We start from the raw sequence: 14,479 nt of genomic DNA, 5'->3' as shown, positions 1-14,479 counted from the left end.
GATATAAAATAAACTGGAATGCACAACCTTTTGTAAACATTGTTTTTATGTCCTCTCAGTGTTACATTGTTCACTGGTTCACCTTAAACGTTAGCTTACCTTCATTTTAAATAATTCCTTGTATATGCTGCGGCAAGATTTCTATTCAGTACATCATCCTTTTCATCATTCTGCAGACAATGAAATAAACTGAGTGTGTACTTAAGTGAGCTCTACCTGATGCATTGTAGTCAGAAGCAATTAGTGTCACATGAATTCAGTTCACTTCTCAGGACACAGGTACAGCGGTCGTCCACCAATTCCCCAGTTGCTGGTTTGATCCCCAGCTCCTCCGGTCACATGTCGAAGTGTCCTCGATCATGACACTGAACCCCAACTTAGTTGCTCCTGGTGAGTGTTGACCAGCTGAATAGCACCTCCCCCTATGGTGTGTACGTGTGTGATTGTGATTGAGTGCGAATGGGTGAATGAGAAGAAGTGTAAAGCGCTTTGAGTCCCAATAGGTAAAAAAAAGCGCTATATAAGTGCAGACCATTTACCAATATTCATCTTGTTTTGTATGCCCCCACTGTTACAGACTAGATGCAGAACAAAGTCAATACAAGGTATCTGTCCTCTTAATCAAGCTGCTAATCAGGCTCATTACCTATAGCTAAACCACCATAGTTCTCCACATACAAACATGCTTTTCATATCTTACTGTATCAAGCTGATAATGTCTTTAAACCTCTGCAGTTTCCTTTCTTCCTTTGCATCTCCTTTTCTGTGCACTCTTTTTGAATATACGAGGCTTTTAAGGTCAGTATGTCCCACACTAGATATCCCAAACTTGTTCCTTATGCTCTTTAGTGAGTCAGATACACAGTCCATCTTTCTAAAACTCTGAGGAATCACGATCTGTCACATAAATGGTCTATTCTGTCACATAAATGGTCTCTAAGGTAGTTATTTAAAAACAAAATGTATTTGTGAAAACTTTTTATTTTTGAAAAAGATACAAAAATATTTGGTTACATACAAACTATGTATGGTGTGTGATTTTAAAAATAGCAGGTTGAAGTAGAGGAGGTAACATTTGTACTGCAAGTCTGAGGTATTAATATAGAGTGTGCCAGAGCTTTTTTGTGTTTGCTGTACCTACTGAAACACAAAGGGCTTCACACAAGGGTTTTCAGTCACGTGAATGTCTGGTGTTGAGGTGTATTCATGGATGTGAAGGATGTTAAAGCTGATGAAAGACTAAGACAAGACATCACTGCATCACTGTTTTTGACGGGCTGTACATCAAGGAGGTGTGACGCTGGATCAGAGTGGAGTTGTTCCAGGCTGTTCTGGTGGTCTGGTGTGACAGCACACACCAATCGCTGCCCTGTCAGCTCCTGTGGCACTGCGGACACGGCAACTGTTGCCCTTAGCAACTGGGCCCAAGATGGATGAGTCCTGAGACCCAGCATTGCAGTCTGTCAGAGTCCAACCAGAGGGACAGGACACCTCGACCTGGAAGTGACAGCACTGATGTTTGAACATCAGAATTTGAGGGCAACTAACAAGCGTGATCACAAGATATTTCTCTGGTGTCTCTTTATTAATGATTCACCTGTTCGTTATCAGATGATATGTGCTCCAACAGGTGACACTGCAGAGCTGGAGCGTGGCAGCACACGGCATGTGATGTCACCCCATCTTTTGCACTGCAACGTCTGCGATCACCATGGTGTTGTCGGGAGTTGGACAAGTTTTTAGGACCGGACCAAGATGTACACCCTGCAGAAGAATGAGCTGCATGTTTACGTGTTTAAGCAGAGATGCTACGACAAGACCATCATTCACACAAGAATCATTGTGTTGCTAGAAAATGAGGAGCCTCCTGTAAAATAACACACTCTGTCTCTATGCTCTTTGTACCACACTTAGCTGGTATTTATTGCTGACAGGAGTACAATTTTCTTTCAGGGTGATTGCCATGGTAACTGGCGTAATTAGATATTCTAAATGTAGCTACATCAAAAGCTGGTGCTTGGTTCAAGACTTATTATATGAAACATTATAGCAGAGTAGTGTTTGATCTGACTAACTCAGCACTATTAAAGGTAGAGTTTGGGGAGTGGGCTGTACTTACTGTACTGGTCACTTCCCTGTCAATACACAGATGAGAGGATTGACAACACCTGCATGTCACTTTAATAAATAATAAGGTTGAGGCAGCTAAGGGTATAAAACGGTAAATGACTACCCTGGCTCTGGCCCAAGGCAAAAAATGTCCATACAAGCACTGCTGAGCTGATATGCAACAAGTAGTTAATTTGTGGGGGTTCTGTGTCACACTGTCACTAACTAAAACAACTTCCTGAAGTCTTCCTGTCAGTTAGACAATGTGTAATTTAACATTGAGAGTGGCTTTGATCCTCTCATTTAACTCACAACAAGAAAGTGAATTATCATGTTTCCCCAATTTGTCAAACTATACATTTGACATTGCAGGACAGTTACTCTGACTGGACAGATGTGACGTACCAGTTAGGTGGTGCTGCTGATCAACACACTCTGCATCTTGACCGGGCTCAGGACTAGAATGGACCTGGCACTGAAGACCACTTACAATACAGCATCGGGCCACAGCAAACACACCTTTGCCCCCTGGGCCATTAAAGGCAACACACTCCATCTGTCTGTTGTTCATCTGTAAACACAACAGACGGTTTTTCAACTGAAGTTTGATATGTTTTAGTTGGAATGAGAAGTTCACTTGGACTCACAGTGATGGTTTCTCCTACATGGACACCGTCAGGGTTATAGCTGCTGCAGCCCATCATCTCCTCGCCCTGGCGACACCGACTGATAGCCCGGTCGGTGCTTGTACTCCCTGACTTCTCGGACCACACTGACCGACACAGTAGTTCTCCATCTGCACACATAGTGTAATACTGTTCCAAGTATACACACACAAGTATATTATTATGTTTATATGTGTTTCTCTCATTCACTAACTTGATTGGTTGGCAGGAGGCATGGCTGCTACCAGGTTTGGAGTAGTCAGATAATGTGTTTCAGGCAGAGGGAGGAGGTTGATTGTGTTGCTGATGGAGTGATGCAGCATCGCATGGAGGACCTGCACTGGTGACATGCTCTGACCAGACGAGAGGATCACTGTTGCTATACCTACACAAAACAAAAAGCACTGACTGCAGCTACACATATGGACTATTTTGTCCATTTTTGCAATTGGGCTTCACTTTAGATGTGAGTGTGTGCATACCAGCAGCATGAGCAGCAGCCTGTGACGTCCCACTGCGAGAAGTAAAACAAGTGCTGCAGTCACTACTGGCACTAACAATGTCATCCCCAGGAGCAAACAAGTCAACGCAATGGCCAAAGTTGGTGCCACCAGCTCCCTGTGACATGAGCTGGTCTGCTGAGTTTACTGCTCCTACTGTGATGACCTACACACACACAAGAAGTTGTGGTAGTGGTTTAGTGTGAATCCGTCAAGGCTCTACACATAGACTAAGAGAAGTGGTGTGCAACCTCGGGCTCTGAAGCAGGTGAGTAAAGGCAGGCATCGTCTCTGTAGTTCCCTGCAGCCGCAATGACCACGGCTCCATTAGCCACCATGTCTCGACATGCTGTGTTTAATGAACGACTGAATCCTCCAGCGAAAGGCAACAAAACAACGGCAGCATCTACTGGACGGGCTAGTAAAGTTGCTCGAATATACTCCAGACCTGAAAGGGAAACGAGAAGGGAGCAATGTCCAAATAGTTAAGGGGGGAAAAACAAAACAAAACTATAAAACAATCAAGCTAATTGTTTGATCTGAGGAAGCCAGGGGTCACTAGAAAGAAATGGATGTAATTTCCAGTCTATTGTAGTTTTCAGAGGGAGTCCCACCTGCCAGAGCTCCAGACACAGTCCCTTTCCCCTGGCAGTTGAGCACACGGACCAGATTAACACCAGTGCCTCGAGCGACACCAGAGTCTAACCCACACACAACCCCAGCCGTGTGTGTGCCGTGACTGTCACACTGACTGGTCTGTGGAGCAGAGAAGGGTGAAAGTAAAGCGACAGATCAATGCATGTATAATGGTTGTTACTGAGCTGCGACAATAAATATGAAAATACTGCTGAAATGCAAGTATTTTTTTTTCTTCATTTTGTGTGTGTATTTGTGTGACACCTGGCTGTGCACTCTGACTCCATCCTCCTCAGGGACATTACTGAAGTCTGTGATTAGCACTCGTCCTTCCACCTCTCTGTGAGAACTCTGAATGCTGCCATCCATCAGAAACACCTCCGCCATCGCTCCATCATCTGCAGAGGACAGAAGGTGTGTGTGTGCGTGTGTGTTTGGATTATTTGGATTATTTTGTGTGCATCTAACAGACAGACACACAGAGACTCACTGGGAGGCAGGTAGGTTCCATTTTCGGAGGTGCCACCGTAAGGCTGCAGTAACCTCTGGAGGTTCCAGGGGGCACTTTGAGCAAAGATGAAGGAGTCCTCCTCTATGTAGTGGACATGAGGAAGCTTTGCTGCCTGTCAGAACCACAATCAAACAGTGTTTGTACTCGCACAACTTCATCATCATTTATATGAAAACTACACACAAGCAGGGATTCTAGACTGATTTTCTTCTGCGGTATTTTTGTGGTATTCCCAAGGGCTCTATCCTGGTTCTTTTAACAGTGTAAGTGTAGTGTTCTGACAGACACTTGCATATGAAGCAACTAACAAGTTTGAGTCACTTGAAATCACAGTGGGCACGCTTCATGTGGGGGGTGTAATCAGCCTTTAGGCCACCACTGCTCCACTGAATTTTTCAGCTATATGGATAATATATAACTGAGTATCTCAGTGTATTTACTGCTATGTATTTTGATGTTTTTTTATTATAATTATAATTAATTACCCTACACTACCACTCTTCATCCCACCAGCTAAATCATTTCCAGTTAGATAAGGTCTAAAGTTGTTACTTGGTTACTTTTCAGCCTTGTTATTAAAATGAGGCCTATTAACCAACATCAGTGATCATTTATATGTTTCTCTTCCAAATTTGCTAATTTCACAATATTTTATTTCAGTCTTAGCACCCAAAATATCCCCAAACCACAGGCAAATACTGCTGCATGCCAACTACAGAACATGTTTTATAAGCAGCAGCATGTTTACAGGTGAAGCAGTTACCAGGTCAAGGACGTCGCCGTTCATCTTGACTAGGAAGCCGCGCATAAACCCTGAGTAGGTCTGCAGGATCTCCAGCAGGTAGCCTCTTCTGGCCGCCTTGGCTCTTAGTCTCCTAATAGTCCTCTGGACGTGGGAGTCGTGCGTCCCTTGGCGCAGAATAACCAAGTACTTCCCGGGAACGCGCCATGCTACCTGGATACAGTGCAGAGAACATGTGGCACAGGTGCTCTGTCATATTGCATAGAAATGTCATAATAGATACTAAGTGATCTCCTAATACTTAGACATGAAAACCCATATAAGCACAATAAATGTTGATCAATGTGTGTCCTTTAAATATAACTTTATTTCTCTGGGTAACCTAATCAACAAACGGTTCTATGCATTGTCTGACTGAAATACTGCAAAATTTAGGTGAAATCTGAAATCTGCCCAGCATTGACTGGGAAAAAAAAAGAAATGAAGACTTAAAACTTGAGACTTAAAAAAATCAGGCGCTCAAACGGTAAGAACAGGCGAAAAACATTGTGGAGAATATGCGCTAAAATACCTCTGGCTCCATGATTTTTACCTTATTGCATCTGAGGAACGGGGCTGTGGTTTCAGGTTGAGGTACCTCCTCACGGATCAGACCCAGGACCATTTCGTCGTCCTCGGGGTTATCCTGTGCGCTTATGGCCAAAGATGCGCACAAGCACAGCGCCCAGACAATCCAGCCTGGAGTGCGACGCATCCTTCCCCCCTCTTGGAGTGTTCCCAATAAAATGATCAGGATTATATTTAATGACATAAATCCGCTAATGAGACTTTTAAATTCAGTCTGAGTGATCCAGATGTGTTGATGTCTTCGACAGCCGCGCGTGCTCTGTGCCTGACAGTCAGATAACACCTCCAACCATCTATTCTGATTTTTTTTAAAAAGAAATCGAACAATTGATTCTTATAATCAAAGGCGGGGACTGGTGACGTCTCCGGGGCTCACGCCACCGCTTTTGTATCGAATGATTGTCCTCCGTTAAAACACCTCTTTCAGTGGAGGAGTCATGTTTCATGCTCCCTCTGAAGCATTGTGAGAACACGCGTCCTCTCAGTTCGTGTGATGATGCCGTTTAACTTGAGAGTTTTTAATGTGAACCATGTGAGTTATGCATGAAAGTGCAACTACTTTTTTATTTCTGAACTCGTGTTTAGTGACAGTGTGCGGAGAGTCTTGCCACAAGGGAGCCCACACAAGTATATTTATTTTATTCAATATAATCAATCAATTGTATTATTACTTCAGTTTGAACAGTGTCAGCGCTGAGCGCTGCGCTCAGATGAAGACGCAGACGCATACAAACCCCAGGGGTGTTCCAGGAAGCTGGACCGGCAGCTCACCTGGTTTTTAAGGTTTTAAATTCAAATTTGTCAAATTACGTGACAATCAGTGATACGTGTTGGTATGGTTGATATTAATTTAACGAATGTCAGAGACGTTGTTGCAAATCATTGTAGAAGTTGCCTGATGAACTGAGGTCCGGTGATTGACTGTTGAACATACAAAGCCAAAGCTTATACGTTTCCATGCATAGTGGCTGTTCTATTCTATTGGTTTCTGTATGACTTGTGAATGAGAATGCACTGTATACTTTAGTTGCATGTCCTCTGGGATTTTAGTATTTTACCCTAGTGAAGAATTTCTGACGCCAAGAAGTTGTTGTGCTGTCCGATCTTACTGGGACTGGGGGGGGGGACTCGAGGGTAGGAGACACAATTGGTCAGTAGGATCACAAGTCGCTGCTCCACCTTGTGGAACCTGTTGGTTTTTGCATCTTTAATGTAAAAGAGGCAGAAGACTACATCCATCGTGTCTTAAATACTTCTGTTCAGAGTCGCGGGGGGCTGGAGCCCATACGAGGTTTCATTGGGTGAAAGGCGAGCTACACACTGGACAGGGCTCCAGTCTTTCTCAGGACCACCACAGAGTGACTTACACAGAAACCCCACATGGAGGCCGTAGCCTGTTTGAAATAGAGCAACATTCAGCAGGAAGCAATGGGCCAAAAAAGAACGAGTTGCATCATGGGAATTGTTTGCATTTGTGAACTTGAACCAAAGTCCATGCAATATACTAAATATCAGGATATTTCAGCATTTCTGCTGCACCCTTTTCAACCACCCATTTTGTAATCTGTCACTCAAAAGTTCCCTAATTGAGGAGCAATAGTCATTGTTGCTAGAGTGTTTTATTACACATCAAATGTTTGTCTTAATGTGGTTACAGTGTGCAACCAAAGCTATAGTTCTGTTTTAGACTCAAATGTCCGTGCTAAGCCCAGCTCTTCTCTGATGGAGCGAGTCTTACCCTTCTGACCAAATGCATTTGGAAGGGGACATCTCTGCACAACTGCCAGTGCTGTTCAATGAATCGGTGTGAAAGGAGGCTTCTACTGCGCCTCTCCACATTAACAATGTTTTTAAGAAATATTTGAAAAATGTTGCACAATTTCACTTTCATGTAAGTGAGTAAAATTGTCTTTCTGACTGATACAAGGGATACTGTGTGTGTGTGTGTGCGCAGCCCAGCATCCCTCCCTTTATCACACACACTCCTCCTGTCTCTCTCTCATACTAAATACTGCCATCTTCTGGAGCTACTCAGGCAATAGATAATCAGCTTTATGAAGATTCCCTTCATTCAAAAATGTATTGAGCTTCTTGTTACTTCATTTGGATGTTTGAGCTTCATTTTGCTAAAGGATGGAAGTTCACACTAAAACGACTAGAAATGTAAACAAAATACAAGTTGTGTTTTCTCTAATCAGAAGAAGTTTGGATCCAGACAAGATCCCTTGTACCATTTGCACAAGTTGATTCAGATTTTTTTCAGTGAGAGAAAGGAAGCGCTGTTTATGTAACTTCGAAGCAGTTCATTCATATCGTTTGAGTGGTTGGAGCATGGAGGAAACCACATCCGACAAATTATTATTCAAACAAAAAGTCTTGTTAAATAGAATATTTTTATATAGTAGAAATGTCCAGAGGGCCTCTGAGGACACGAAGTGAAATACAATCAGTCAGTGCCATTAGTTTTAAATATTCAAACATCAGCATGTGTGACATCATTCAGTAAAGGTTCACACAAATGTACTCCACATCACTGCTGTGAGTGCACTCCGGTGTGAGTGTTTTGGTGAGGGGTCTTCTGCTAATAGACCAGACCTCAGACCAGGTGTAATGTGGGACAGCTGTGACACTGGCTCTTCAGGGTTTCTGGCAGAAGCCTGCTGCTACTCCATTTTTTTCCACACAAACTTGGCAGAGCCTCAGAGTGCCTAAAATTAAACAAATATGGGGGAGGGAGTGAGACCGAAATAGAACCAGCAATTTGTCCTCATTTTCATAGTCTTTTAAAAATCTTAGACAGGGTTTTGCTGAACATGCATGTCTTATCTGGCTACTGAACATCCATGTGATTACTGTACAAATCCTTCAGTGGCTTCGGCTGCTCTGTACAATTTCCTGTTTTGAACCACCTGTTATTACGCAAACTGAGACTCAAGTGCTCTAATCAAGGAAACATTAACGGTCCTTTTTACCATAACGTTAATAAAATTTGTATCTTGATGTATTGGAACAGAAGAACCCACACCTTCCCACACATTACACTACTGCTATCACCACATTCGCCTATTAGATGATGGTCACTTAGCATCCTGAGAAACAGACACAGACAAACCACAGGGACTCATCAAGGCTTTAATGAACACCTACTTGTTTGTGGGTCATTAGGACAGTGTGTGTGTGAAAGAGAGAGACTGTACCTTTCATCTTTTACTTCAGCTGTAGTACACATTGGTTCCTCTAGACTTTTCGCCTGAATCTGAGGAGTCAATATGACCTAACAAACACACCGACACACACATTCCATTAACAAATCTCTCCTTTCATGACAACACTCGCATATTCCTTCCTGTTTCTTTCCCTCTGGCACACAGAGGGTCTGCATTTACCTTGGGATAGCACTGACAGACGCTCCACACAGTTCCGGCACACACCATGGCGACACCCAGAAGGCACATGGTGGTATAGATGTGCGGCCGCTCTTGCGTCATGATGAAGAGGCCAACTGCGACCACACACAGTCCCGCTGCTATCAGGCCGTACCGATATGGCTTTCCCTCTGCCATTGCTGCAGTCACTGCTGCCTAACAAAGCTCTTATTTGTATAGACCTGAAACTAAGGCAGCGGTCATGAGTTGGAAAAGAGTTTTTTGTGTATCAGGGCTTGAAGGTGAGGGTGGAGAAAACGTGGTTAGCGTTCCACTTGGCTGCTTATTACAGCCTGGAGACAGCCTGGTCAAGTGGGGTATAAAATTGCAGGTGTGTCTATGCGTACCTGATAGGTCACCTTGCATAAAGCTGCTGGCAAAAAGAGAGTCGCTGCTCAGCTTCTGAGCACTATTCAGTCGAGTAAGTGTTTATGTTTGCTTAGCTTGGACATAATTATAAATAAGTTTTCATTTCCCATTCCCGCCTTTCCAAACATTTGCACTTTATAAACAACGAATCCATTAATAATAATCCATAAGTACAACACCATCCATAGAGAGCCAGTAGCTATTCATTAACTCAAGTTTATAGTAACAACATAACAGAGAACTGACAGTTGACATTTTGCAAACACTGGATACAAAGCTTAAGGATGAATAATACTGTACTTCTGGTTAAGGCACTTTGCATTGAACTGAGCTGTCAGTGAATTGTGTGCAAAGTCACAATAGGAAAGATTTTGGATACAAAGAAGTGTTTTCTTATCATGTCTGAATTTGATTGTTGTACAGCTGCAGCAGTAGGATGACCAATTCAATTTGCTAATTCAGCGTTTTAGGTAGGCTTGCAGCCATGTCTGTTGACGTTAACCCCTTTAACTTTTTAGCAAAAGTTACACAATGCTGGTCTCAAGAAAGGCCCTTGGTGTAGAAGTTGAAGAAGAATCTGTAGTGATCATTTTGATTCCTTTCACAATCGGTCACAACACACACGTTTAGGTTACATAGAGATCAATCTGTAAGTCTTTAAACAGCTGCAGTCTCTTCCTGCTCCTTGGTTTGTAACTGGCTTCAGCTTTTTTAAGGCACAGAAAAGCCTGTTTCAGCAAGTTCATTTGGAGAGCACCAACTGTTTGTTCAATGCTCTCACTCAGAATCGAAGGCAAAAGGCACTGCCATGAAGTAAAGATCGCCATTAGAGGTTAAAGCTGCTGGCTGTGCTCCTGGCTCTTCATCACTGTGTCATAGGATGGGGGAGGCTCCATAGTCCAGGGCGGTGGGGTGGAGGGGAGAGAAGGTTCAGGCTCTGGGTTTCTGCTGACAGAGTCCTCTGACATCTCCCGGCGTATGCGGTCCAACCTCCTGGAGAGAAACGATAAAGAATAAAGGCAATGAGAGGTGTACAGAGTCTTTTCGGTGCTTCCTCTTCCGTTAAGGCCGCAGCTCCATCCAGTGTTTGGCCGGCAGTAATTTAACTGCCTCAGTGCTTTGATTTGATCACATTTGATTCACTGTGGGGGCTTCATGGATGGCTTTTTGGTGCACTTTTCCTACTGTGGGGGCAGCTTGAGCTACTTTTCCTGTACTGCACAGACATAGAGGACTGTACTCACTTCTTTTGCTTTTTGACTGGGAAAGCCTTGTGGATAGTACCTGCTACTCAGACGGAGTATTAAGAGTCAGTTCCTGTCGCTGACATTTATTATCTTTATTCTAATTCCTTTTAGCTATTGCAACACCTTTTTGTAATTACACATAAGTTACGCTTACACTCCTTTGGCAGCTAACATATCAACTGATAACTGTTAGATTTCTTCTTCTTAAGCTTTGCACTTACACTTCAGTAACTTGCTTTAATGATTTTAATTCAGCTAACAATTGAACTAACACACACTGCCCTTGAACTGACAGTCAGCTGATTTTATTAACTGAACTTTCTTTTCTGAACTAATACTAATACTTAAACTCCAACTTAGGACCTTTCAGTGATTCTTTTGGACCAAAAGCTTTAAAAGCACCATTCATCTTAAACAGTAGTCAACTCCTTTCAGTTATTACAGCTTCTTTCACAAACACTTCAGAAGGTGATTATGCATTATACTGCCTCCACTGCATTTTCATCTTACTATTATATTCTTCTGTGCTCTCTGGCCCTGGTTTTGCTGCCTACAGCTCGGATTTTCTAAGGTATTCAAACAGGTTCACCAGGTCTCATGTAGGGCTGACTGTTGCTTAGAGGACAGTGGACCAATCCCAACCCTACATATGTTGTCAAGAATGGTGATGTCCTCATTGTACCACAGTGTGATTAGGCTGGTTAAACTTTAGCTTACTTGAGTGCTTTCTTGTTTATTTTATCCTTTCGTTGTTTGAGGTACTCATCTTCAGAAGTTCCTTCATCTGCTCCTTTGCTTACAGCTTTTCCAGTAATGCATTCAGCTCTCGGAAATCATACCACAATTCCCTGCAAAACAAGCCTTCTCTAGGTCATAATTGCGCTGTGATGGTTTGATTTTTCAGCTGTTTATCTACTGCCTGTCTTTCACATTTCAAAGATATTCTTTGTTTCGAAATAATGATCAGTCTACATTTGTCAGTGTCTGGAAGTAGAAAAAGCCCCGATGATGGAAAATACTCCTGCTGTCTTTGTTCCACAGAGCTGGACAATGAGCAGACCATGTCTTGTTTAAATTCACAAGCTATTGTGGATTACAGTCATAGAGTCTGTCATGGTTTCTCCATGACCTACTTCTTTAAATCAGTCTATAATCAAAAAATCTGTTGCCTTCCAATGCTCAGTGTCAAGAGTCCAATGCTTTTAAAGCGCTTCACTGCTCATTGTCAAACTTTACAGCATAATTAATACACAATTATATGTCTTAGGAAATTTGTTCAACAACAAGACCTCTGTCGGATCACGTCCCTGGATGGTTCTTTCTGGCATTTTTCATTATGTGCGTTTATCTTCAACGACACAGGGGAAGCCTGAAATTCTCTTGAGTGTTTATAAAGAGGCAGGATTGTTTTATTGACAGAAAAAGGGGGATTTCCGTCATCCTCTATTCCAGGAATGTGCAACATTTTAGAGAAGTTGTGTAAGTGTTGTAAGCAGCATGTCTCTAGGCAGTTAGGGGCAGTTACTTTGGTCCAGTCTGAAATACTGTATCACAACAACTAACAGAAAACAAAGCTTTCCTACGGTGCAGGTTATGTCTATTGGAGACCCAAAGTATGTAAACATAGCCACTATCTGAACAGACAAGAGTTCATAAAATTGGAAAGCAACAGATAAATCCCTCTGATTTACCCTCTGAACTTTCTGGCTCCTCAACCAAATGAAATTAAATTTTTTTTAAAGTGCTCATCTCTTACATGTGTCAAACTTAAAGCACATGCTCTGTTCTCATGTACCTTTGTATGGCCAGGGCCTGCTGTGGGCTGAAGCGTGTGCCCGTGCGGGGGTGCAGGAGGAAGTGTCCGGGCACTGCCACTTGGAGATTCTTCATGGCCAGGCAGAGGCCACTGACCAGTAGGCCCATGCCCCCGAGGCTCACAAAGGTCCCGACTCCAAACAGTGGGGCAGACAGGTGAGACCCTCCGGCACAAAGAACCATGACTACCCCGACAGTGATCAGCAGAATGCCTAAAGAGAGCAGCATGTCCTTGGGAAGTGGCATCTCTGGTTCTGACTTCTTGCAGCCACAGCTGAACCTCTACTCCAGCATCAGACGCTGCCTGAGGAGAGAAAGAGAGGGTCAGGTACAGCACCCAAAACAGTCACTACTGGGAATATATGTGGGGAGTGTGTGACAGATGAAAACAGATGGCAGAAAGAACTAACACTTATATATGCAACATGTACCTCATCTCTGCGCGTGGGCGCGTTGTGACAAACGTCGACTCACTGTCTACCTGATAGAAAGTCGCCACGAGGAGCTGTTCAGCGGACGCGTGCACTGAAAGCTTGGCCATCTCTCTTATTCTTTTCATCAACGCTCCCCATGATGCCCCTATGGCGTCCTCCCGAGCCCCGAACAACTCCGGGAAAACACGTCTCTCCGCTTCAGTCCGTGGATCGTGCGACCTCGCCTCGCCTCTCTCATTATCTGTTCCTCTGCCGCGTTGCTTTCTCTCCCCGCAGGGAAACCATATCCGGTTTTGGAGGGATCGCGGCTCCGAAAATCAGTGGCATATGAGTTAGTGTCGCATCTGGGTCGGATACTGTTTGGTTTTCATCTGGCCACAGCAGCAGTTACAGTTGTCTGTGTGGTGTGAGGAAGTCTTTTTTTTTTTTTAATGAGGAAGGGCATTCAGTGACGAGGACTGGAGGGCAGGGCGCGCGGTCTGAACACTGTCACTTTACCTCTGTTTGGGCAAGCTGTTTACACAGGGACAGATTTATGGTCCCCGGTATATATGAAGCGATAAACTCTGAAAAACAAGCGGAGTGTTTGTTTTTTAGACTGAGGTGGAGCCCCGCTGGGGGTGGAGCGGGATGGTCCTCGCTGGCCTATGGGGGGAACTGGTTTAATATTACTGTATCGATCATGGATAAGCTGGAGAGGCGGTGCAGTGGGTCACACATCTGTTACTCTGAGACTGCGTGTAGATGCTCGTGATCTCTCGATTTCTGACACTATCTGCTTGAGAAATTGGAAATTAATCCGAGCCCCCCTCCCATAGTTACGCTTTTAACATCTTAAACTCCAGAAATGCTCTTAATTTATCAATTTGCTATACTAATTCCAGTTTCCCCGTCTGATGTCTAATGCAAATAACACTTTGCAAAACCCCCAAATCCAGAACACAAGAAATATTAAACGTTTCAATCGCTGTATGTATTTCTTTACTATTGCACGTCGCAAAATGCTCATCCCTTCAGGTTTTAATAAGGGCCAACACGTGGTTTCTTTGAGTTGACACTAGCTGAAAAACCTGCAGAACTACCTCTGAAAGCTGACTGTGGAGTTCACCCCTACTCACTATCTGCACTGTCAGGCCACAAAATGCAGTCAAATGAAAAAGCAATGTCATTGTTTGCAATGTACTTGTTTATTACATTATTGGTTATGAAATGTTATCTGATCTTTCCTAAAGTCACATACAGTCGACAATTACAATATTTGAAGCTGATAAAACACAGCCATGATCTGTCATGTCTTCATATACATACAAAGAGTGATGGTGGAAGAAGCAGGCGACCACCTTTTCAGAGCCCAGACCTCCACCCAATAGAGATGCTGTGGGATGATCTCAATAGAGCT

At 43.5% G+C, this 14,479-nt stretch overlaps 3 protein-coding genes across 4 annotated transcripts; all 3 read right to left on the bottom strand.

The window, feature by feature from the left end:
- Window positions 1-54: 54 nt before the first annotated feature.
- pcsk9 (proprotein convertase subtilisin/kexin type 9) lies at window positions 55-6,257 on the bottom strand. Its single transcript, XM_067512293.1, has 12 exons — window positions 5,756-6,257; window positions 5,185-5,376; window positions 4,401-4,533; window positions 4,175-4,308; window positions 3,889-4,030; window positions 3,526-3,722; window positions 3,257-3,440; window positions 2,989-3,159; window positions 2,757-2,905; window positions 2,515-2,680; window positions 1,598-1,764; window positions 55-1,497 (listed from the first exon to the last, which is right to left on the bottom strand). Exons 1-12 carry the CDS (start codon window positions 5,972-5,974, stop codon window positions 1,306-1,308), a joined length of 2,046 nt encoding a protein of 681 aa, XP_067368394.1. The 5' UTR covers window positions 5,975-6,257; the 3' UTR covers window positions 55-1,305.
- A 1,909-nt stretch (window positions 6,258-8,166) lies between these two features.
- bsnd (barttin CLCNK type accessory subunit beta) lies at window positions 8,167-9,629 on the bottom strand. The gene is made up of 3 exons (XM_067514233.1): window positions 9,177-9,629; window positions 8,988-9,064; window positions 8,167-8,498 (listed from the first exon to the last, which is right to left on the bottom strand). Exons 1-3 carry the CDS (start codon window positions 9,351-9,353, stop codon window positions 8,387-8,389), a joined length of 366 nt encoding a protein of 121 aa, XP_067370334.1. The 5' UTR covers window positions 9,354-9,629; the 3' UTR covers window positions 8,167-8,386.
- Window positions 9,630-9,780: 151 nt separating this feature from the next.
- On the bottom strand, window positions 9,781-13,628 carry si:dkeyp-51f12.3 (uncharacterized protein LOC107988041 homolog). Of its 2 annotated transcripts, none has more exons than XM_067514232.1 (3): window positions 13,128-13,628; window positions 12,627-12,950; window positions 9,781-10,577 (listed from the first exon to the last, which is right to left on the bottom strand). In XM_067514232.1, exons 2-3 carry the CDS (start codon window positions 12,890-12,892, stop codon window positions 10,418-10,420), a joined length of 426 nt encoding a protein of 141 aa, XP_067370333.1. In that variant the 5' UTR covers window positions 12,893-12,950; window positions 13,128-13,628; the 3' UTR covers window positions 9,781-10,417. The 2 variants fall into 2 exon arrangements, with proteins under 2 accessions (XP_067370333.1, XP_067370332.1); XM_067514231.1 differs by having other exon boundaries at window positions 13,078-13,626.
- Window positions 13,629-14,479: the final 851 nt, after the last annotated feature.

Source organism: Channa argus, chromosome 8 (genome assembly GCF_033026475.1).
Source record: "Channa argus isolate prfri chromosome 8, Channa argus male v1.0, whole genome shotgun sequence".
NCBI classification, from domain to species: domain Eukaryota; kingdom Metazoa; phylum Chordata; class Actinopteri; order Anabantiformes; family Channidae; genus Channa; species Channa argus.
Note: the sequence above shows the minus strand (reverse complement) of the source record. Positions and strands in the feature narration are given on the sequence as shown.

Excerpts from the sequence above, each read along its gene's own strand:
- pcsk9 (XM_067512293.1), bottom strand. The coding sequence starts at position 5,974 with ATGTCATTAAATATAATCCTGATCATTTTATTGGGAACACTCCAAGAG. Across the intron at positions 4,534-5,184 it reads ACGGCGACGTCCTTGACCTG|GCAGCAAAGCTTCCTCATGT; the intron begins GTAACTGCTTCA and ends TGGTTCTGACAG. Across the intron at positions 4,031-4,174 it reads GAGTCAGAGTGCACAGCCAG|ACCAGTCAGTGTGACAGTCA; the intron begins GTGTCACACAAA and ends TCTGCTCCACAG.
- bsnd (XM_067514233.1), bottom strand. The coding sequence starts at position 9,353 with ATGGCAGAGGGAAAGCCATATCGGTACGGCCTGATAGCAGCGGGACTG. Across the intron at positions 9,065-9,176 it reads TCTGTCAGTGCTATCCCAAG|GTCATATTGACTCCTCAGAT; the intron begins GTAAATGCAGAC and ends TGTGTTTGTTAG. Across the intron at positions 8,499-8,987 it reads GCTGAAGTAAAAGATGAAAG|GCACTCTGAGGCTCTGCCAA; the intron begins GTACAGTCTCTC and ends GTTTAATTTTAG.
- si:dkeyp-51f12.3 (XM_067514232.1), bottom strand. The coding sequence starts at position 12,892 with ATGCCACTTCCCAAGGACATGCTGCTCTCTTTAGGCATTCTGCTGATC. Across the intron at positions 10,578-12,626 it reads CAGGCCCTGGCCATACAAAG|GAGGTTGGACCGCATACGCC; the intron begins GTACATGAGAAC and ends GTTTCTCTCCAG.